The following is a 24,280-nucleotide window of genomic DNA, read 5'->3' on the forward strand; positions in this document are numbered from 1 at the left end:
ATTGACATGTTGGTGATACTCTGCAGTCCAAAAGCTACAGGCATGCCTCACAACTGTCCCTGCTCTGAGTCAAATCCCAGCTCTGCCCCTGTCACTCCCTCCTGCAACTATCGGCTATTGTACGAAAGCTAGTGGAATCTGCGTTACACATAGTGACACTATGTAAGGGTGTGCACTCCTGTAACATCAAACAATGTACTGTCATTCACAACCCCTCAGTCTGTCATTTCCACACATAAATAGTGCTGACATTCTACAGGAGTCCCTTTCTGTTCCTGATGTACCTTGGCTAGGTCATTATTTTGTTGACATCCATCCCTTTTTGGTTGACAGCTATGGTTAACATACCTGTCAACCCCCTACAGCAGGGAATCAGTCATAGCCATAAGTAATGGGGGTACACATGTCCAACCTCAGTGACAGGGGATACATATTGGCCATACAATGTGAAACTATGACTACACTAACATATATTACTGTAGCATGCATTTTTTCTGAGGGGTCTGGCATGTGACAGTCAAATTCCCTAGTGTCCAGCAACAATCATCAATGAATGGCCAATCATTTCTCAGATATCCACATGTTTGTGCCAAAAGGAACTCATTACTGAGGCCCACATTCACAGTATGCAAGCATTTGTGTAGTGGGGAGGTGGGATGCCTACAGGGAACATATACTACAGTAGGTTTACATTGCTGTCTGTCGTGGCACGCTGCTATTGCTGGACTGTCCCTATATAGATGTTGCAATATCACACAGCTATTTGTCTGACACTGGCTGTATGACATATTACTGGGAGCTTGCCCATAGGGAACACACTACAGTAGACGGCAGTGATGGGTGTAGAGACATACAGCAGAATCTGTCATGGCACACAGGGACATACCCACTATTGCTACTATCCTGGTGACAGCCAACACATACTGTGCTGATACATTGTAGGGTATGATGTGTGAGGGAGCAGTGGATAGTGCAGGCTGTATTGGTTGTGCAGGGTCTGTAAATAGTAGATATCCATGTATCTGGTCCTGTAACGTGTCTCCTCTTCTTGTCTTTCAGGAAAAATGTATCACTGGAGGCATCCCCCATTCACAGCTGCTGAGAACACTGTTATCCTGGTTGGCCTCAGATTGCATCATCACATTCTGCTGTCAAGGGATCAACAACTTTGTGAGCAGCATGCAGCATTGTGGGCTGACAATGTCAGGGTGGTAAATCAAAGTGGACAAAAGGACAGGACCTACAAGCAGGTCTGGCACAGGGCCACAGATATGCTCAATGCCACATGTCAAAGGGCAGTTGCTGTGGGCAGGGATCATGCTGCCACTGGTGGAGGGCCTGCAACAGAACAATCACTCACAGCCTCAAAGGAAGTCCTGGAAAACCTAGAATCAACCACCAGCTCCCAGGCATCCATCATCCTATATATCCTGGAAGTGGGTGCCACAGCGTCCACATCAAAGAAGTGTCCAGGTAAGCTTACTTTGTTCACTAGTGTAATACACTGTCAGTTACTGTGGCAGGCTCTGCATACCAGTACATGGGTGTCAGGTCTATCTGCATTGGGGGGCTTGTTTTAATGCACCGTTGTGCACACATACTCAGAATATCAGCAATGTAGGCAGTATCACATTAGGTACTGTACATGTGGATATATGCACATATTACCATCTAATAGTGCACCATGTGGTATTGCTGACAATCCCTCTCCCTCACATTTCCATAGGTACATCAGGTGTGGCCAAAGTCTGTGGTCCTGTACCTGGTAAGTGTGATACCAATGTTTTACGGCTTATATATACCATATGAACATTAAGGACTGCAATTTAGCCCAAGGCACAACTGTTATGCTTAGCCAGAGTGGAATAGTTGTATGTTCCATATTGGAGCAGTTGACTACAGTGCATACAATGGATAATCACAGCTGTGTATTTGTACAAACACTAACACATTTGCAGTTATAGTCATGAAGAAGTTTGCATCCTGTTATACAGGAGGCAATGACCCCAGGATGCCTGTTCACTCACTGTAGGGAGATGGCACATACCTGTGGCAGTGATACTACAGCAGGCATATCATTCTCAGGATACGTGTACTGGGTATTATGTGTAGTTCTATCACATACACTGTTTTATTGCGTACCCCACAGGTGTAGTGTACTGCCAACATTCACTGAATGTAGCTGAAGTACATGTTAGAACAGGTTGTCCTTGTCTTGTCTGTGTATGTTGTGTGTTTGTGTGTTGTGCATGAGATCAGTGATGAGATGTGTGACTGGTAATGCAGTTGTGGCTCTTCATCTGTATGAGTCTGTGTGGATTACCATACATAACAGTGCAGGTAATAATGTACTGATTTTGTCTTCCTCCTCACAGGTGAATGGGGGGGGGGGGTTAGAGTCTGTCCCTGTCACAACCTGATGTCAGTGTCCCATTGGGCTCTGATGATGATGATGATGGCCATAGTGAGGCACAGGTGGGGTTGTCAGGGGCTGAATCTGTCCCAGAGGATGACATCCCTATTCTGTCCACATTGTCCCTGCACACAGCCAGTATGTCCACATATACCCAGTCCCCAGAGTCCAAAGATATTGGACAGTCACATGGTGTCGACATTGAATAGGACAGTGTGACAACTAGGGCATCAGTGTGTGTAGACACTGGCCATAGCCAGACAGCTGGTGAGGTCCCACACAGGCAGATTGACAGGGGTGCTCAAAGAGGGACTGCTGTCCATCCACCTCCTATCAAAGGTGTCGCATCACACATCACTTGCCACATATTTTGGACCATCATGGAGGCACAGGCATGTACTGAACACAGCATCAGATGGATGCTCAGGGTCATGCATGCAGCGCAATCTGACATCCGAGGCTGCCTCTACTTCATCGGTGATGCCATGGATCATTTCACTGATGTAGTGGACAGATGGTAGGCCAAGACAGTGTCTGTCTTTGCCCAAACATTGTGCTGGAACATCTGGTTGGGGTAGGGTATTGGGTACATGGACATAGGTCAGCAATACCATCTGCTGAGAGACTATGTGTCCATGCACACTCATACCCCCATAATGGCAGTACCTCAGGTGCTACAGAGGGAAGTGTGCTGTCCACACCATGACATGACAGGCCATGGGCACATGGTTCTCGTTGGTCCCATGGTGGACACAGGCCCAGCAGAGAGCGGTCACTGTCAGGTACTAGCACCGCATCCGACCTTGGGCATGGTGGTGCCACTGCCACTCCTGACAGAGCAAGTTCCAATGTTTGTGGCCAGAGACAGTGACCTGTACACTCTGCCATGTACAGTCCACAGCTGTCCAACATACACACATGTAGGGCTAGCACTGGACTTGACTGTGTAGTTGCGCACCCTCAAAAATCATTTTCACATGCAAGTCACCCACAGACAAACATGGCAACTCTCCACAGCACACATGACCAGCACCCCTTCCTGACTCACACACATGCTGCCAAGTGTATAACACAGCCTAGGTCTCTGGCACCCCAACACCACACCCTGTGCATGCGATGATACCTGTGCCACATCCCTGCCATCTGAGACAGGGACATGCAAATATGGGTCTGATGCACAGGGTGACTATATTACTGTTAAAGTAGTCGCGTATTGCAGTATTGTTATGCCACTGCAGGTCTTGTGGGCCTCGACAGGTACTGTGTGTTGGCATGTATCATGACTACACATCAAAACTTGTGTATCTTAGGTGCATGTTGTTAGACTGGTGGTAGTGTGACAGAATGACAGGTGTGTCATGAACCTGTGTATGTAGGGGTTTGAGTAGTTATTCTATGGACATATGGTGGCAGTACAGTGGTACAGGATAGCATGGCAGCACAGCAGAAATATGATGTCAGCAAGGTACGGCAGTATTTGTGCATGTTTCTCTAGGTGCATATGTGTAGAAGGTCATGTGCGGGACAATGGGGGCAGCTGGCATAATTATGCATTTATACTTTATGAGAAGGTCTGCCACCCTTTATGCATCTCACCTGGGTTTTCTGGCCATACAAACCTAGATGTTGGCAGACATCAGTGATGTCTATGTAGGAACTGGAGCTTGTCACAGGGCTGTAAAATGCATAACCATTGCACAGAAATAGCCCATACAGGCATGTCTGTAGTGATAATAGGGGATATACTGTATCTGTAACCACACACACACACACACACACACACACACACACACACACACACACACACACACACACACACACACAGTTGGCTGTTGTGAGGTTAGAAGCCCTAGCTATCTAAATAGTACACATTACAGCTTGCAGTACTTATTGCATGAGCCGCAGAGATTACTTGAAAGTGGACTGCCAGCCAGTGCTGATAAGGTAGATGACATCAGCAGGCCTTGTAAAGGAGGCCAATATAACACTTGACTCTATTTGTGGGCCTCTGTCACACTTATGTTCATGGCTGTGGCCAGATTTGTTGCTGCAAGAGGTTGCAAGGTTTGATGTGCTGGGGTACATGCTATAACATCACAAACAGGGTGACAGCTTGCATACCTCTCCCTGTACAAGTTTTTGTAGAATATCCGGCCTACTGCCCCATATGTCTGCTCTGTTTCTCATACAGTTGTGGTTGTCTGGTACTAAACCATAAAATGCATGCATTGAAGTGTTGTTACTACTGAGACATTTAAGTGATGGCCTTCACATCCCATAGCAAATATGACCTGGTGCAACCTGCTGTTATACTAGCCACCTTTTAGGTTACTCAGATCATGTATAATGTCTGTCTGTATGTTTGGCCTTCTGTCCCCCCATTTTCTCTAGCTTTGTCCAGCTGTCTTTCAGTCACAGATTGCAGCATTAAGACAGTCTCTGGGACTCCTATCATACGAGTAACTCACATGCAAAAGTTATAGATGCTGCCAGCTTTGAACCATCAACACCATCCCCCATGCTAATGTCCTTAGCCCATTGAGCTACACCAGCCACCAGAGAGAGGATGGGGTTTAATTCCTCACACTATCAACAGCATACAGACATACACTGACCCCTGTGTTTTGTGGGTAAGATATGTGGGCAGGTTCTATGTCACAGCTCTGGAAATGTGTGATCTGCTGATATATCCTTCAAAACATACTCTGTTACTGCAGTTGTATGGGAACACAGATGTATTGGGGGTAGGGGACTCTGTCATTGACAGTCATGCATCTGTTCTATGACCCCATTGTTTGGCATTTCCCTTGCATAATGCAATGCGGTTTCCAGACATGTGACCTAATGAATATTATGGGGTACTCAGTATTGGACACAGTACCTGTTGTCCCAGATGGCTGTTGGATCTCTCCAAGTTTCCCAGTGATCCAATCTATTCCCTTGCATATATGCAGCAGGTCCATATATGTGCTATCATAGTCTAGTACCCCATACATTTGTTGTATAGCAGAGTGACTTACCTTGTGAATGCAGCGGTTGAGAGACCTGTGTTTCAGGGCTGATTCTGTCTGATGCATGCAGTACACAGCCAATATATGGTTAGGTACAGGCTGTGTGGTGTGTCTGGCATCCTTTATACTATGTATGCAAGTCAGAGTAAGGTGCCAAGTCCCTAGGACCCTAGGTTGTTATTGCATGTGCTATGCGTTGCCTCTTGGCCAAGGCCAGGCCATATTGGGCATGCCTATGTTTGCCTACAGGGACAGCCTCAGGGGGTTCCTCCTCCAAGTCCCCCTGTGGGTGTGGCTCTGGGGACCTAAGCATTGGTGGGGGGGTTGTGTGTCTCTTCCCTATGATGATCCTGCTGCAGCTGTTTCTGCAGGATCATATTGTGTAGAATGGCACATCCTGTGAACATCTGTGCACATGTGGCTGGAGAGTACTGAAGGGCTTCGCCAGCTATATTGAGGCACTGGAACTTAGACTTGAGCAGCCCAAACACACACCCTATGATGTTACTAGTTTGTGCATTTGCCTCATTAAGGTGTTCTTTGATAGGTGTGTGTGCATTTCTGATGGGTGTCATCATCCATGGTTCCAGTGCATAGCCAGCATCCCACAGTAGATGGCCATATGGGATGTCCCCCCCTGCAAACATTTGGTACAGCTGTGTTGCATGCCAGCTATGGGAGTCATGATAACTGCCAGGCCTTCCAGCACACATATTCATGATAATGTCCTGGGCATTGCACATGATCTGGCAGTTGATGGAGTGAAAACCCTTGCAGTTGACGTAGACTCTACCCTCCTCACTGGGCAGTGCTTTGATGTGGATACGAGTGCAGTCTATGGCACCCAGTACTTCAGGGTAGTGTGCTACATGGTAGAAGAGGTGTATATTGCTGGCCCTCTCCTCAGAGGTGCAGGGTAAATAAATGTGCTCACAGGCATGTGTTTCCTTGGCATCCAGGAACTGGTGGAGTATCCTGGATGCTAATGCTAATACCTGCAAGACCCCCATCTATCCCCAACTGGTCTTTGAAAAGTGCCTGTAGCTAGTATCCTAAGGGTTACACATACAATGTTTCCATTAGGATGGGTTCCCCTCTGTTGGCTCTGGGTCTGAGTTGAGGGCAGCAGAGCTCTGTGAGTTATTGTAGTATGGCCCTGTCCACCCTGTAGAGCTCTACAATCTCCAGCTGGTGTTCCTGAAAGGTTACCCTAGGCCTGAACACACTTTTCCTTCTCAGTCCAGGCCTATTGTCAGCAGTAGCATCACCACTGCCCTCAACATCTATCACATACAGATGTAGCAGAGCTGCAGCAGCCCCTAGCATTCTCTCAGTTAGAATTCCCAAGTCTGTACTCCAATAGTGCAAAGTATGGGGGGAAATTAGATTGTAAGGTGTATGTATACTTTATAGTGCTCTGCTGCAGATGCAGCCTGTGTGATTGGCTAACTATGATGCATTCAACCTGCAAAGTACATCATTCAGGGGTTGAAATGGCCCAATTTAGGTGGGACAGGAATCATCAGTAATTTATATATGATTGGCTTTCTCAGTCGAGTTTTTTTGACTGCCTTCCTTGCTAAACACTGTGACACAGCGCACAAACCCGCACTGCAGGTATACACAATGCTCAGCAGTCAATAGACACACCCCCATGAATGGGCACACTCAGCATAGCTCAAACCAGCTTAAACAAGTGCCCCAAGGATAAACAAAACTTAGTAGGCAGTGGGCACAACTCCCTGCTCAGCTCAGTAGCGCAGCATGCAAACAGGCACTGCTGAGCTCCAATGTGCTTAAAGAAATTGAAACACACCCCTTTTTGGCTCTGGGGCTACACGGGTTTGATCTGCAGGCACGGATATCCATTTTTGCTATTCAGTAACCCCAGCTCATTTGCATACAGATCCGTGCACACAACCTGGATACTATTCCACACCCTGCCTCCTTAGCAACCACAGACATCTACCATTGTACATACTCCATGCAAGGCCCTATAATGCATTATTGTCACATATTTTAGTTTTTTCCTTTTTACACTGCACCACGCAAACATAATATGGGTATTAAAAAAAAATATATTTTAACTATGTTGTCATTACATTTTGGACACACAGGGCATAGTTTTGCACATATTTGTGTCTGCTTTTCTATTTATGATCTTCTCACAGGGCTTTTACAGCCCCTGTTAACTTTTTGATTTCATGTACACGGAAATTTTCCATATACATTTCTGACACCAACATGGGATCTGCACAACTGCCTATCTGCTTGCTGGATCACTCTACATCCTCATTTACATGCAATTCACCTGCTTATGAGGTGATTTGCATGCCATGGGCACTTCTGTGTTGGCATGCTCATGCACGCCCCTCAGCTCTGTTTACTGGATCATACAACTGCTACTTCTGTGTAAGCTCCATGCCACTATGCCTACATGGAAAATTAATCCATGTAGGGTTTATTGAATTCCCCTGTCTGTGTTCATAATTCAGCTTTCCTTTTCAAAACTCTTCAGAAACTATAGTCAAATATTTTAAGGTAGTGTATTTATGTAAATCAAGCAATCTAGAATTCTTATATAGGTTATTCAGCTAATCACAGGTCTATAAATTTTTATTTAGTTAATTATTTATTTATTTTTGTAAACCAGCCATTAAAATCCAACCAGTAGGTGTTAGAAGACAAAGTGACTTTACTACATAATTGACCATAGCAAGTAAAAGGAGTGCAGAGTAAAAAGCCTATTATTTAGGGATTTGCAGGACCTCCCCCGCACAAAAATCTCATGTTTTTATTTAAAAGCACCTTAATCAGACTTTCAACTGAAAACTCGGTTACTTTGTCCATTCAAGTTGTTTTCAAGTGGACGACAGCATTTTCTAAACTGCACATTTGTTCATAGGATGAATCTCATGCCTACACCCAAAGATTTACATTTTTCCAAGATCTGAGGCTCACTGTGACTATAAAAAAAGACAAAATTACGTATATCAAACCTGTTAACTTTGAATAGTAGAAACCCCTGTGTTTGGTTCTTAGATGTTTCTGAGATGCATTCAAAGTAATATTTCTATTCAAAATAGCTACAAAAGACATACAAACATGGTCATGTTGCCTAATCATCTGCACACATTTCATATTGGATAAGGAATGAATTAAAGTATCCTCCTCAATAATCTGATAGTAGAGATTTGTTAAAGAAAATATTAATTGTGCTAAACTTTACCAAAACACAGCCATTCAGTTTGCAACTACCAACATACAAAAACATAAATCCTGGTTCTTCTGAAATAATAAAAGATTATTTGTCAATTAAATCAATGGAAAATACTGCCCTCACACATGCAGTGACCCCTCACTCTATGAGAACTTTATTAGTACTTTTCTTGGGTTGGAAATGCATGATGATGCAGGGTATTGTTGTGTTGTGCTGTACTTGTGCAACACAGGACTTGTCATAGTAATGTCCAGGGGTGTAGGAACATGTGTTGCTAATTCACTCACTGTTGTGTGGTGGTTATTACACTGCTTGACAACTTCTGTGATGACTCAATGCCATTTCAGTATGATATTAATTGTGGTTCATGTGAACAGTCAGTTTTGCCATGACTTGCTATGATTTCATCACTTGTAATGAACTTGAAATATTATCATATAAATCTACTGTCTGCTTTAATGCAGCGGACCCTCCTCCTTGCTGCAGAGGCTACAATGTTTTATGCAGTGATAATGATTTGTTTGCAAAGAGAGAGGAATAGAAGATATAAGTGGCACAACAGGTTGGCATAATGGTTAAGGTGTTTACCTTACAGACACAAGGTGCAGGGTTTGAGTCTTACATGGAGTAATTGGCTAGGCTTAAAATGGCCCACAAGGGCAGTTAGCTTAGTATAAACCTATGAACCATAATTGTTTGCTTGCTCCAGCCGTAAAAAGAAAAGTTGCTAAGGTCTGATGGCTTCAGGAGGTGAATTCATTTCCTGGAGTAAATATATTTGGTCTTGAATGTTTATCTGGGTACACTTATTTATACATTTATACACTTTTATATATTGTATTAAAGGGTATTCAACTGTTGGGAGATGCACTCTTAAACTAGTTCTTGGTAGTTTTAATAAGTATAACAGGGAGATTGTATTTATTAGACTTGGAGCCAATGAGTAGTTTGTCTTAATTTTAAAATTAACCAATGACAACTGAACTGTTGGTTTTTAATGACATTTTGTATTATGTAATTTATTCTGATGAAGTTCTGTGATGTGGAAAGAAAGTTCTTATTCTGTCACTAAAGTTCTAAAGCCATTCCTATGTTCTCTATATTTTTATTGGTTTGGAAGTGTGTTCGCTTTATTGGTTTCCATCTGCTGGAATGAATTTTTGTTTTTGCTAACCATAATAGTTTGCAAGAGGAGAAGAGATTCTGACTAACTGAGAGGTAAATGGAAACAGCAGCCAACCTATAAATAGCAGAAGTAGTACTGACACCTGAACTTTCACCTGATGGCATGCATGACTGATAGTATCCTTTAGACAAACTCTTCCATGCTGACAATACTATAATATAATGAGCACTCCCAATGTGAAGGCAGATTTATTAATGACACTCCTATAGCTACATTTTGTACTACTAATACAGCATTGTTCTATCTGTAAAAACTGTATCCAGTGAAAAGCATCTTATTAATGATACTGCACCCATGAAACATGATACCTTATCAGCAAGAATAGCCAAGTCCACGTGCTGCTATTGTTCGACTGCAAAATTAATTAAGTGCGATATTCTAATTAAAGGCAGAGAGCTTCAGGAACTGGTAGAGTCAGGTAACATGGTTATACTTATAAGGCCGTAGTGTATATGTAGAAAGAAGACCCTCACTAAAAACAATTAAAGTAGTCTGTATTCATGGGGATATGAAACAATATCACATTACTCAAGGGAAATGCAAACTGTGGCTATAAAACTAATTTATCCTGTTGTTATAGTTCCTAATTTAACATATGAGATAATAGGGAAATACTTTCCCCATTTTGAAGACTTAATTGAAGCAACTGGAGGATAGTTATCCTGTGGTAGACCACTTTGTCAGTGTGTAGAGGGGGACTAGCAATTGAATAAGCCTAAATGATACTCTTGTACCTAACCTAGAAAAGGGTAAAAGCAACAACCAACCATATTCATAAGAGTATAGGAGTCTAACAAAGTCCACAGAACAGTGTTGGAAAGCCTCAAGAGTACTAAAACGTGGCTAAGGATACTGAAGGAAGTACAACATATACCACTTAAAAAGATATGGCAGCACGTAGCTTTGATAATGCCTATCACAGAGGTGCTACCTGAAAGCATTGCTCAGGCCATTGTTTGTTCATTGGTAAAAGAGAAAATGGGTGTCAAATCATTTGGGTCATTATGGGTTATGTAACTAAGTACCCAGAGGCTATTCTCCTGTGTACAGCTAATGCAAAATCAATATCTAGGGAGTAATGCTTACTATTTTCCAGAGATGGAATACCTAAGAAAATACTTACTGACCTGGGGAACATCATTTATGACCCAAATAATCCACTCATTGTGATAGTGCTTTAATGCCAAACTATTAAATACCTTAATGTACAGTCACCAAAGGGATTGATTAATAAAGCATGTTAACCAACCTTTCTTGTCCATGATTAGAAAATTTATTAAGGAATGCAGTAAAAACTGGGACCATTTAATACCATACTTTTTGTATGCCATTAGAGAAGTACCACAAACCTTAAGAGGGTTCTGACCTTTTGAATTATTATATTATGAGCACCCTTGTAGTCAGTTAGCTATCATGAGGGAAACTAGAAAAAAGAGAAGAGAAAACCCCATTTAAAAGAGTCTCAGAAAATGGGTTAAATGTACACCATCATCCTAATGGTAAACAAAGGTTTTCCAACAGGTTGTTAATGTACAGATATTGCATTGTAAAATACAGGTCCAATGCTTCATGCTTAACATATTAAGATGCCATGAAACACAGACTGAAAAAAAAGAACAAATGTCTGTCATTTTTGTACTCATTAAATGTAGTTTTGGTGCTTAGTAAGCACAAAAGAAAACAAAAAAGGTATTGTGTGTGTGTTTGTGTGTATAAAACATACAGAATGAGAGAGAGAGAAAGAGAGAGAGAGAGAGAGAGAAAAACAGAGTTAGCAACCGAGAAAGACAGCAATAGAGTGGCTGAGCATGTACTTCTCAATGTCTTTGCCCAAGAATTCTGTATAAAGGTAATGCTAGGAAGGGGTAAGGCTAGAATCATGTTCAATTTTTAAATATAACAACTACATTTTATGAACAATAAAACATATGAAATTAAAATCTGCCTTTAAAGGCAGACACAAACAATACCTATCCGTCTCTTGGTTATGTACCTGGATGAACCTACCACCTCATCACTCTAACTGTATATTCTGATAATCATTCTCTTTTCTACTTGCATATAGCCAGAATGTGAATTTATGGCCCCTATTTTTGTATATATATAATTTGCAAGATATTTGATTATTTTCATTGTTCATGCATATGTATGTTTTTGGAATTTTTTTGTATTACTCAAACTCAATTTGGATAGTATAGAAAGGTAGCATGTGATTACAATTTTTTTATATTTTAATATGTAAACATGGAGCCTTTCTCCCTATGCCTCTGCTGAAGAGGTTTTTTTTGTCTAGTCAGACTATCCCAGTTAACAAATGGAAATAAGTAAATAAATAAATAAATGTCTTGCCTTATTTATCAGCAGTAGTTCAGTGATTTACTAGAATATGAAACATTTTTGAGGGACAAAGGGAAATTAGTGGCAGCTGAGAGATTTGCAGGGTGGGCTGTAATGCCTTATACTGTTTGATTTTTTTTAAATTTAATCAAAATGAGAAATATGAGGTGCACTCATTAAAGAAAGTAGCTGTAATTGTTTGGCATATTTGTGTGTGTGTGTGTGTTTGTGTGTGTGTGTGTGTGTGTGTGTATGTGTGTGTACATTAAAAACCTGAACACCTCACATTTTGAATGTAAAATATTTCCTCCAACAGCAAGTACAAACGCAACAGTGAGTTTGAAACATAAGGAGGAGGAACTATTTTACATCAAACATATATACTAATTAAAAAAAAAATTCAACAGATCGTCCATTATCAAAGAGCAATAATGTCCTCCTGGGATTGGTATTATGAGGAAAATAATGGCCCTTCCAGGGCTGGTAAGTTATTTCCCTGATGGCACCAATCCTAATGGGCAAAAGACACTATACCTACTTCCAGGATAGGTAGAAAGTAGTAACAATCATCATTTGGAAACACATGGCTAGACCCTAGCCTATATAACAAGGGGTGCATACTACATATACAAGGACCAGAACATTCAAGGCATCTCATATACAGAAAAAGAGTTATCGACACACCAAGATCAATTTGAAATAGTAGAAAAGGTAAATGGCATAAACTACTTGGGTTCGATTCACTAGCAAAAATAAATAAATAAATAAAGAGCTGAACAGATGCAAGTATGCTTGTCAGATTGTTTATTTTTCTTTGAAAATTAACAAAATATGTCCTTTATTTTACTTTTATTGGTCCGTGTTGTTTCAGAAAAGGTCATTTTTAAGAGACAATGGGCTGCACTGCATATATATATATATATATATATATATATATATATATATATATATATGGATTCACTTCATAATCTCGAAAGACTGAAATCTCGAATTTCAGTTTTTCGAGACCATGGAATCGAATACACACAATAACGAAAGCCTAAAACTGTGAAGCCCAAAACTGCAAAATTTAAAACACCAAAAACACAGCAAACATCGGACCACACATATACCACAACACACACACCACAAAATAAACAAACAAAACAATACACATCCACAAACCTACATCACAAGTAAGTAGGGGGGCAAGCCCTGCTGCACCCCCCACACCCCCCTACTTATATATACTATGAGATCGCACAAACAGAAAACAAAAGCAAACTCACACACATACATTCTACAGTCCCTCACACACACATCACACATATCAGCACACTCCCATACACTCAAACATGCACCCAAAACCCTTACAAAACAATCACTTACCTGACATTACACCTAAATCCTAACACAGCACCACACACTATCCACATACTACCCCAGACATTACGTAGTGTAAAGCCATAACTGCAAATTTGAGATATTCGAATTTGCGATTATGTTATTTAAACCTTCGACTTTATAGTGTCGAGATACTGAAATTCGACATTTCAGTATTTCGAGATTATAAAGTGCTTCCATATATATATATATATATATATATATATATATATATATATATGGGATCCGTACAGATGCTCGACTGCATCTTTCACTGAATCCCAATTTGGTGAGCATACTTGCCCGAAAGTGCTGTTCACTGAAGCAGCACTTTCACGTATACTTGTTGTTCCGGTCGTACTACAGTGCACTAAGGGAAAATTCCCTTTTCCCCACTGTAGTGCGACCTCAGAGTGAGAATATTAAAGTGGGGGGTTGGGGGGGGTTTTCAATGAAAGCACTTTTGTTCAAGTGTGTTCAGTGGTAATGGATTTGGGGTTTTGAACTTTCGTTCAAAAGTCCTAGATGCATATATATATATATATATATATATATATATATATATATATATATATGCACAGATATTTAAAGTAACAGTAAATTGTGCTTTGATAACCTTACAGATAAGTTTGGAAAGTCAGAACTACAATATGCATAATTACATCACTCAGAAGGCAAAGAAGAATGCAGCCTGCATTTGACAGTCTCTTTTCTTCAGCACTAGCTATTGAGCAAAGAACCACTGATCAAATACTGAGGCAATTCAGGAAGACATTCTGCAATGCATGATATTACAATTTCTAAAAAAAATCAAGAAGCAGCTTCAAAACACCTGAACATGTAGTTAAATGACCGAACAAGTCTATTTTTTAAACAGATCTAATGAAATATGACACAAAACCAGATTGTAATGACAGCTATGCATAAATTAAAGGAAAATACCAGTAATTTATCCAGCTGCTGCTATTCTATGGATTACCATAGCGTGCAAGCAACCTTCACCTTAAAATGTGAGTTCTGTCAAAGCTACATTATTTGTTTAATTTAAAAGATTTTTCTCACATTTAAATTTTGTGTGATTTATAGCTCCAGACAATTTCTGTCCAGTCCACCAGCTCACAGGATTTTGACAGTTTATTGACTTGATGCTGACAAGTGTGAATAAGTTAATCAGGTTTTGAATAAATTACATGCATATCTGCAAGGTCATCAGTTTCATTAGCTGCAAAGTATCACACATTATTCTCAAAGTTGTTATCCTCCCAAATAAATCATAACAATGACTTAATCATGTTTGAAGCTACAATGTCCTTCTTCTTCCTAGCTGTGAATATGACAGACATGAAAAACAAATGACTGACAGTGGAATTATGAAAAATTCACAGACTTAAGTATTGATTGGTAAAAACAGTGTTAATCCTTTGATGTGCTCTGCATACTAATGATATGATATGATATGATGGAAAGAGAGCCTTAGAACAATCTGCTGTTTACTATCATATGTTATCAGTTTAAATCTGCTCACAAAGAAGGGATATGCGTTTTCTAATAAGGGTTTCACACACAGCTTCCTAACATATAAGAAAGAAACAGTTATCATCACATACAGTCTTCTGTTAGAAGGAAAGGATCACCTTAGCCAATAAACTGTAGTCAGGTGGCTTGGTCTTTGTCTATCATAGCACATCCACACTAGTACTGTATGACCTTTTTTGCTCCTTTGCTGTTATTTAGTTTTCCCTTTAGTCTCATCACTAATGTTTTTGAGGCCCTTACTTTTTAAACTTCTACCAATACCCCATTAAATTTAATTTAAACATTTAATGCCTGGTCTGCGTTTATAAATTTTCATCTCTTCATTTTTCACTGATATCAATCGGCACCAGTACTCATTTCAATATTTCTGCATGGTGCACTGTGTCTGCCTTTGAGAAGTATATGGATACAGTTACTAACAGTAACCAGTTCTGAGTATCTCAGGAAACAGAATGTCTCTGTGATTTGAGGCAATATGTTCAAACCATGAAACCCAACTGAATGTCAAAGCTACCATTTAACATGACTGAGAGCAAAGTCATGAAACTCCTAGCAGCAAGCTTTTCCTAGTATAATTTCCTTCTATTTACACTTACCTTGACCTTTTCTGATACTTCATCATAAAGGTTTATGTTCAATTTTTTAATTCCTGGAACATGTAATTTTCTTTTCTTCTTCTGCTGAAGTTGATATTCTGTTCTTGTCTTGACAATAACCTTTAGAAGACAAGAAATGTATATACACTATCAATTTAAAAAGTAAAATATAACAATTTATTTTAGTGCAGTTTTCATTTCATACATATCACTGTTTTTTTTGCTTAGTTTCAAGGCAATAAATATTTATTAAATAACGAGAGAAATAGTTTTTCTTTTTATTCGTATTCTGTATCCACATATAAATATTTCAAATAAAGATATTAAAGAGTCATTCATATTTAAATGTTTCAATTACTGAGCAAAGAAACATATACAATTAAAAAAGTGGAATAAATCATTGCATGAATATATGGCATCTATAACATGGTACAGTATTTGCAGTATTTTGGTACTACTTCATACGCCTTCAAAAAGCTTCTGAGAAAGCAGTGCCTAAACTGAGGTAGTGGTCACTGCTGGAGACATTAATTTCATATGTCTGTAGAAGCAGCATTTAATGACATCTGAAAAAAAGAATGCCTGAAAGAAAAAAGATACTTACACCACAGGAGTTATACACAGGAGGGTGGAATAATATAATGAAAGGGATTTTGTCAGAGATGGAGGAATATATTAAACTATGGTGGGGTGAATTCAGTCCAAAACCACAGAAACTGAGAACATAACTGGGATGGTAGTAGAAGTAGCAACAGACATGGACCTAGGAGTTGCCATATCAGAATGCCTGAAAGTGAAGAAAAAAACTTTTACATTTTTTGACCCCTGTGGCAGTGTGACCCTTTGTTGAGACATATCTTACCTTATTCTCTAGGTTTCTCATGCCCAGTTAATCACCCCTTGGATATGGACTGCCCCATTACTGTTATGAGTCTATTCATTTATGTTGCAGTGTAAGACATGCAGAGGAATTTGTTACAAGACTGTTTTATATGCCATACCTAACATCCACGGTATGTACTTGGGCACTATGAGAGAGGCACACTGTTTCCACAGTGCTACCTCTCAAATCCCTTGATCATCCTATTTAAACTACTGTTTTACATCATTTGGCAAGTATCCAGCACTAAGCCATGGTGTCAGGCATACCCAACAACAACGCACTCCCTATCCACAAGACAAGTAAGCAAGCAAGTTCCTCATCCCCTGTCAGCTTTCTGGGTTATTGTCAGGGATTCGTCCCTTTATGCTATGGAAATGATAGAAAGAGACAATATATATGATCAGCAGAAAAGGCTGGTGGAATGTTTAAATGCACAAAAAGAAAAGTACAAAGCTGGAAAATATTGTCCCTCTGTATAAATGGCCGGTAAGATTCCTTCAGAACTATCCTGTACATTTCTGCAGAACGCATCATCATTAGCCCATAAGACCCAGGCAAGTCAGCAGAGACTAAGAAACAGTGCATGGCCTGCATCTGAAGCGATACTAAAAGGGAGCCTAGAAAGTTCTAATATCTGAATTTATGTTATGTATGTGCCCAAGAGAGCACCATTCATAAAAGAAAAAAAAACAATTACATAATTTGAAGTAAAATACACCCTAAATATATTTTTACATCCTGGAGTTTATTTTACTCCACACAAAATTACCCTTACACTGTTGCATGTAATCAAAGTAAAACTCCAGTGTTTTTCCCCGTCTGTGACATTCTGTGCTAACCTGTGTTTCTATGTTCCTGTTTAGCATCCTTTTTGAAGACTGTTGGGTTTGCTTGAAATCTCACAGTATGTATTGGGTTTTGAGCAGATATATTATTGCACTTAACTTAAAAGTATATAGACTTTGAATGTTGAAAAATATTAAGGGATGTGAGGGTGAAGCCTTCTAAACTAAAAGTGGCAGGGAGGCTTGTCTTTGGAACTGAAAGGGTTTAGAAACATTGTATTAATGTGGTATTGTCAGTGCAATGTGTTTTGAGCAAGTCACAAGCATAATTTGTGCATTTCAGTGAACTGCCTTTAATTATTTAAGGTTCAAGTAAGTGTGCTTCAGTAAAATGAAATAGAAACCCTAAAAAATCTAATAAGTATTTTACCACGTTTAGGCATTTTGTAGTAGAAAAATTAAAAATATATTAAAAACTATGTACAGTGCAGTAGGGACATTATTAGAGTAAAATATATGTTTTCATTTTCTGAACCGAGTCCTTCTTTGACATAAAAAGTAAATGACTCATGGGGCATATACTGAAGCATTATTTCACGGAGTGGGAAGAATGGTGACTAAAACAGCTTTCCCAAAATAGGACAAAAGCAGTAAAAACAGTTAATATTCAATTGGACAGGCTTATGGTTGTTGCTATGAGGGATGGGTTAAAAACAATTACAGGTTAAATGGTACTTGCACTTTATATTTTGGAAAGGAAGAAGACCAGATAGGCCAGAAACTCTTCTCTGAATTTGTAATCCAATTCTGTATTATGGTCCAAACCTAACAATGATGCAGTACATTTACCCACATAGAACAAATAGTACCAGCCGCGTTAAGTAAAACAAATAGTTTCATCATTGTTAACTATTGTAATAGTGTATCCTAAGTGAATCTTTTGCTTTACAATATTAACACACTTACATACAGTAAACACTAGAATATTTGTAAAAGAAAAAGTAAACTCATTAACAATTAGTAGAATAGCCATTATACCTGCAAATTAAATGGTGCCTTGAACGCAGCCTGCAAATCTGACCTTTCATACATACAAATCTTTTAATTTAATGTGTTTACCCATTAATGGTGCTATCCTTGAATATATAACAAATTAGAAACCTTAACTTTGTTCAATAGTTTATATTATACTTTTTGCCTTATTGTTGAAATGTCTCTCTCTTTCTCTCTCTCTGACATCAGAAAATATCTTCAGTATGCTTTATTTTGAAATTTATACTTTTAAGTATTGCTTTATTTTAGGGCGGCCAGGGTGGTGCAGTGGTTAGCATTGTTGCCTCACAGAAGAGGTTCTCCGGTTCGATTCTCAGCTGGGGTGCCTTCTGTGCGGAATCTGTATGTCCTCCCTGTGGTTGCGTGGGTTTCCTCCGGGTGCTCTGGTTTCCTCCCACATCCCAAAGACATGCTGCAAGTGGATTGGACACTCTAAATTGGCCCTAGGTGTGAGTGTGTGTGCCTTCTGTGGAAGGTTGGGTGCCGGGCTGGCAACTCGACACTGTAAAACTCCACTGCCAATCATGAGCAGACAGGTGATCCGCTGTGGCGACCCCTAACCGGAAAAAAGCCGAAAGAAGAAGTATTGCTTTATTTTGACTATTGCAAAGCTGTTTATCTGTACAATTCTTAATGTATTTTAGTTAATTGTAGAGACACAAACTGGTTTATTCATATTTATGTTATTTGTTTTATTCCTTATTGGTCAGTTAGGGAGGTGTGATTCACTGCTTGGGTTATTTAACCCAGTGATTTACTTAACTCACGGTTCTGATGATTTCTGTTATTATATAGATGAAGGCGCTTAATCATTGGTTGTTTTAAAAGTATATCCATAATTAAAAATCTTTTTGTTCCTAACCCCTATGCCTTTTAAGTGTTTTTTCATTTTTTAGTTGTTATTTTACACTTTCTGGATTCCTCCATTCTGTTATTTTATTTTATTTTATTTTATGCCTAGAACGTTAAATTCAGACAAACAATGTTATAGGGACTGGAATAAAAGTATAAAGAGTCAAAACATATTGGCAAAAATAAGAGAGATGATAGAAAATAATTTACTGCAAGATTATTAAATACTTTAATGATTATACAGCAGTGGCCTACCTGGATGGATAGCTCTTTTCAGCTGCATTGTTAAATATGAAGAAAATCATCTCTGCATCAGAAAAGAAAGCAACATTTGCATTTTAATTTTTTAAAGCATTGTGTTGACTGGGGATGCACAAGCCAGTGCATTTCTTTGTGCCGGTCCCAAGCCCGGATAAATGGGGAGGGTTGCATCAGGAAGGGCATCCGGCGTAAAACCTCTGCCAAATTACTTATGTGGAGAACATTTCATATTTCCATACCAGATCAGTCGAGGCCCGGGTTAACAGCGACTGCCACCAGTACTGTTAGCCAACAGGGTGCTGGCGGAAATTGGGCTACTGTTGGCCAAAGGAGAAGAGGAGGGGGAAGGCATGCCCGAAGGCAGGAAGAGAGGAGGAAGGTTAGGAGTGTAGTAGTGAGGGTAGGAACTTTGAATGTTGGCAGTATGACTGGTATAGGGAGAGAGCTAGCTGATATGATGGAGAGAAGGAAGGTTGATATATTGTGCGTGCAAGAGACCAGATGGAAGGGAAGTAAGGCCAGGTATATAGGAGGTGGGTTCAAATTGTTTTATCATGGTGTGGATGGCAGGAAAAATGGGGTAGGGGTTATCCTAAAGGAACAGTATGCCAAGAGTGTTTTGGAGGTGAAGAGAGTGTCTGATAGAGTGATGTTTATGAAGCTTGAAATTGATGGTGTAATGACGAATGTTGTTAGTGCATATGCTCCACAAGTTGGGTGTGCTATGGATGAGAAAGAAAAATTTTGGAGTGAGTTGGATGGAGTGGTGGTGAGTGTACCCAAGGGTGAGAGACTAGTGATTGGAGCGGACCTCAATGGGCATGTTGGTGAACTGAACAGAGGGGATGAGAAAGTGATGGGTAGGTATGGTGTTAAGGAGAGGAATGCAGAAGGTCAGATGATTGTAGATTTTGTGAAAAGGATGGACATGGCTGTGGTGAATACGTATTTTAAGAAGAAGGAGGAGCATAGGGTGGTGTACAAGAGTGGAGGAAGATGCACTCAGGTGGATTATATCCTATGTAGGAGGGTCAGTCTGAAGGAGATTGGAGACTGTAAAGTGGTGACAGGGGAAAGTGTAGTTAAGCAGCATAGATTGGCGGTCTGTAGGTTGACTTTGGTCATCAAGAAGAGGAGAAGTGTGAAAGCAGTGCCAAGGATTAAATGGTGGAAGTTAAAAAAGGGTGATTGTGAGGTGGAGTTCAGGGAAGAGTTAAGACAGGCACTGGGAGGCAGTGGAGAGTTACCGAATAGTTGGGAAACTACAGCAGAGCTAGTAAGGGAGACTGCTAGAAAGGTGCTTGGTGTGACATCTGGACAGAGGAAGGAGGACAAGGAGACATGGTGGTGGAATGAGGAAGTACAGGAGAGTATACAGAGAAAGAGGCTGGCGAAGAAGAAGTGGGATTGTCAAAGAGATGAAGAAAGTAGACATGAATATAAGGAGATGAGGCGCATGGCAAAGAGAGAGGTGGCAAAGGCTAAGGATAAGGCTTATGGAGAGTTGTATTGAAGGATAGACACTAAGGAGGGAGAAAATGACCTTGGCTAGACAGAGGGACAGAGCTGGGAAAGATGTGCAGCAGGTAAGGGTGATAAAGGATAATGAGGGAAACGTATTCACAAGCGAGGAGTGTGTGTTGAGTAGATGGAAAGAGTACTTTGAGGGGCTGATGAATGAAGAGAATGAGAGAGAAAGAAGGTTGGATGATGTGGGGATAGTGAATCAGGAAGTGCAACGGATTAGCAAGGAGGAAGTAAGGATAGCTATGAAGAATGGAAAGGCTGTTGGCCCAGATGACATACCAGTGGAAGCATGGAGGTGCTTAGGTGAAATGGCAGTGGAATTTTTAACCAGATTGTTTAATGAAATTTTGGAAAGGCAGAGGATGCCTGAGGAGTGGAGAAAAAGTGTTTTGGTACCTATCTTTAAGAATAAGGGTGATGTGCAGAGCTGCAGTAACTACAGAGGGATAAAATTGATCAGTCACAGCTTGAAGTTATGGAAAAGAGTAGTGGAAGCAAGGTTAAGAAGGGACGTGATGATTAGTGATCAGCAGTATGGTTTCATGCCAGGAAAGAGCACTACAGATGCAATATTTGCTCTGAGAGTGTTGTTGGAGAAATACAGAGAAGGTCAGAAGGAGTTGCATTGTGTCTTTGTGGACTTAGAGAAAGCATATGACAGGGTGCCTAGAGAGGAGTTGTGGTATTGTATGAGAAAGTCGGGAGTGGCAGAGAAGTATGTAAGAGTGGATATGTACGAGGGTAGTGTGACATTGGTGAGGACTGCGGTGGGAGTGACAGATACATTTAAGGTGGAGGTAGGATTACATCAAGGATCAGCTCTGAGCCCTTTCTTATTTGCAGTAGTGATGGACAGGTTGACAGATGAGATCAGACAGGAGCCCCTGTGGACTATGATGTTTGCAGATGACATTGTGATATGAGAGTAGGGACCAGGTTGAGGAGACCCTGGAGAGGTGGAGATATGCTTTAGAGAGGAGAGGAATGAAGGTCAGCAGGGCTAAAATAGAATATATGTGTGTAAATGTGAGGGAGGGTAGAGGAATGGTGAGGATGCAGGGAGTAGAGTTGGTAAAGGTGGATGAGTTTACGTACTTGGGATCAACAGATCAGAGCAATGGTGAGTGTGGAAGAGAGGTGAAGAAGAGAGTACAGGCAGGGTGGAATGAGTGGAGAAGAGTGTCAGGAGTGATTTGTGACAGACGGGTACCAGTAAGAATGAAAGGGAAGGTCTACAAGAGGGTAGTGAGACCAGCTATGTTATATGGGTTTGAGACGGTGGCATTGACGAAAAGGCAGGAGTCAGAGCTGGATGTGGCAGAGTTAAAGATGTTAAGATTTGCACTGGGTGTGACTAGGATGGACAGGATTAGGAATCAGTATATTAGAGGGTCAGCGCAGGTTGGACAGTTTGGAGACAAAGCAAGAGAGGCGAGATTGCATTGGTTTGGACATGTGCTGAGGAGGGATGCTGGGTATATTGGGAAAAGGATGCTAAGGATGGAGCTGCCAGGTAAGAGGAAAAGAGGAAGGCCTAAGATAAGGTTTATGGATGTGGTGAGAGAGGACATGCAGGCAGTTTGTGTGAAAGAGCATGATGCAGAGGACAGGAAGAAATGGAAACAGAAGATGCGCTGTGGCGACCCCTAATGGGAACAGCCGAAAGAAGATGATGATGATGTGTTGTAAGTGCATTTTTTTACTATAACTAAAGAGTTTGCAGACCTGAAATATTGTGAGTGTCTGACTTCATTGGCATTGTACAACAGCTCTGTTGAACAGTCTATAAGTACAGTATTTTGTTCTTTAGCTGATACAGTTGGGTTAAAGATAGCTGGATAGGCCTCAGCATACCTCTCAATCTCTTAGTGCTAGAAATCTGGACAAAGCCTGATATGATGGGGGAACAATGGCCCAAAAAAGGGACAGATTTTAAAGGTTGCTCTTATAAACATGCAAAGTTGCATGATTTACAGGATTAGTGTTAACTTGCATTTTCTTGTGGATTTGAAGTCTGACACTCAAACATATGTCATTATTTAGTGACTTCAATCCTCAGTACATCCCAGTGATTTGCCAGAAAACTACAAATTTTATGAAGAACAGGTGAAAAATATGAGGCAAAAATCTGGACATTCTGCGAAAATCTGGACAGTTGAGAGGTATAGGCCTCAGCAGTTATTCATAGCCCTGGTGGCAATTTAGTTGTGCTCTAAAAGCTCATGGGATTGGTTTAATCTATTTTGTACAGATATGATTTACTATCCTTGTCTTTGTTAATTAAATTTGTATATCAGTAAGCCTTGAAAGTTTTGCTTGCAATTGAGGCTTCCCTGGCTTGACAATACTTCTTTGCTTCATACTTAAACAAAAGGAAATTGCCTCTATACCAGACAAGTAAGCAGAATTTGCACTTGATTTTTTTTTCGAAATCATTTATACTAAGTGGATTATTTATTTATTTATTTTTTTATGTACGTACGTATGTGTGTATGTATTTATTGCATTAACTAAATAACTTGCAGACCTGAAGTATTATGGTCTATAAGCTTTAGTGTCTGATTCCTCTAGATTCTTACAGCAGCTCAAAATTTCTCTTCAACCATTTGCCTGTTGTTGTTTAAAGAGCCAGTATTTCAGTTTAAGTACCTTTCCCACCCATTGTTTTCCATAGCTCCACAATACTGTGTGCTCACCCAGCAAACAGGTATTTCTCTTGAGTTAACCCCCTTAAAACAAATAGTCTCTGGAAACCTCTCCTAATCTCATCTCAGATTAATGTCATCTGTTTATACTGCAGGGAACTTGCAGATCAAATTGGGAGGTTCTTCTCCTTAGACTGTAAAAGTTCAGGTTACCTTTCTTCTCATCTTCTTGCCTGCCTAAAGCACTGTGCACTTCCTAGAAGGTTTAGCCTTTATAATATTTCCTTTACAATCTGCTCATCCTAGTGTTGTAGTACATAGACCATTCCTACACATTAATTTTGTTTTTGCTTTGTAGCCATCTTCTTTAAGGACGTGTTTGCTGGTTAAGGTGGTGTTTGTTCTGCAGTTCTGCATGTTAGTTTCACATTTGTGTGATTTTTACATTAAGAAAGGTTAAGTCTGCTTTCTAGTGGCAATAGAGATGGTAACCTGATTGTTCTGAGCTTGAGAATTACAGAGAAAAGCTTCAAATGTATTTTGTGATTAGCCAGTGGGTTATTTTGTCTGCTTATTCAGTTTCTCCCTTGATTCAGATACACAGAACTTACAA

General features: G+C 40.2%; 1 protein-coding gene across 1 annotated transcript in view; it reads right to left on the reverse strand.

The window, feature by feature from the left end:
- CALY (calcyon neuron specific vesicular protein) overlaps positions 1-24,280 on the reverse strand; it is a 674,247-nt gene that overhangs the window by 180,730 nt on the left and 469,237 nt on the right. The window contains exon 3 of the mRNA XM_044056789.1: positions 15,662-15,781. Within this exon, the coding sequence (XP_043912724.1) occupies positions 15,662-15,781 (120 nt within the window). The remainder of the gene's footprint in view (positions 1-15,661; positions 15,782-24,280) is intronic.

Source organism: Protopterus annectens, chromosome 14.part0 (assembly GCF_019279795.1).
Source record: "Protopterus annectens isolate FY-2018-M chromosome 14.part0, PAN1.0, whole genome shotgun sequence".
Taxonomy (NCBI): Eukaryota; Metazoa; Chordata; order Ceratodontiformes; family Protopteridae; genus Protopterus; species Protopterus annectens.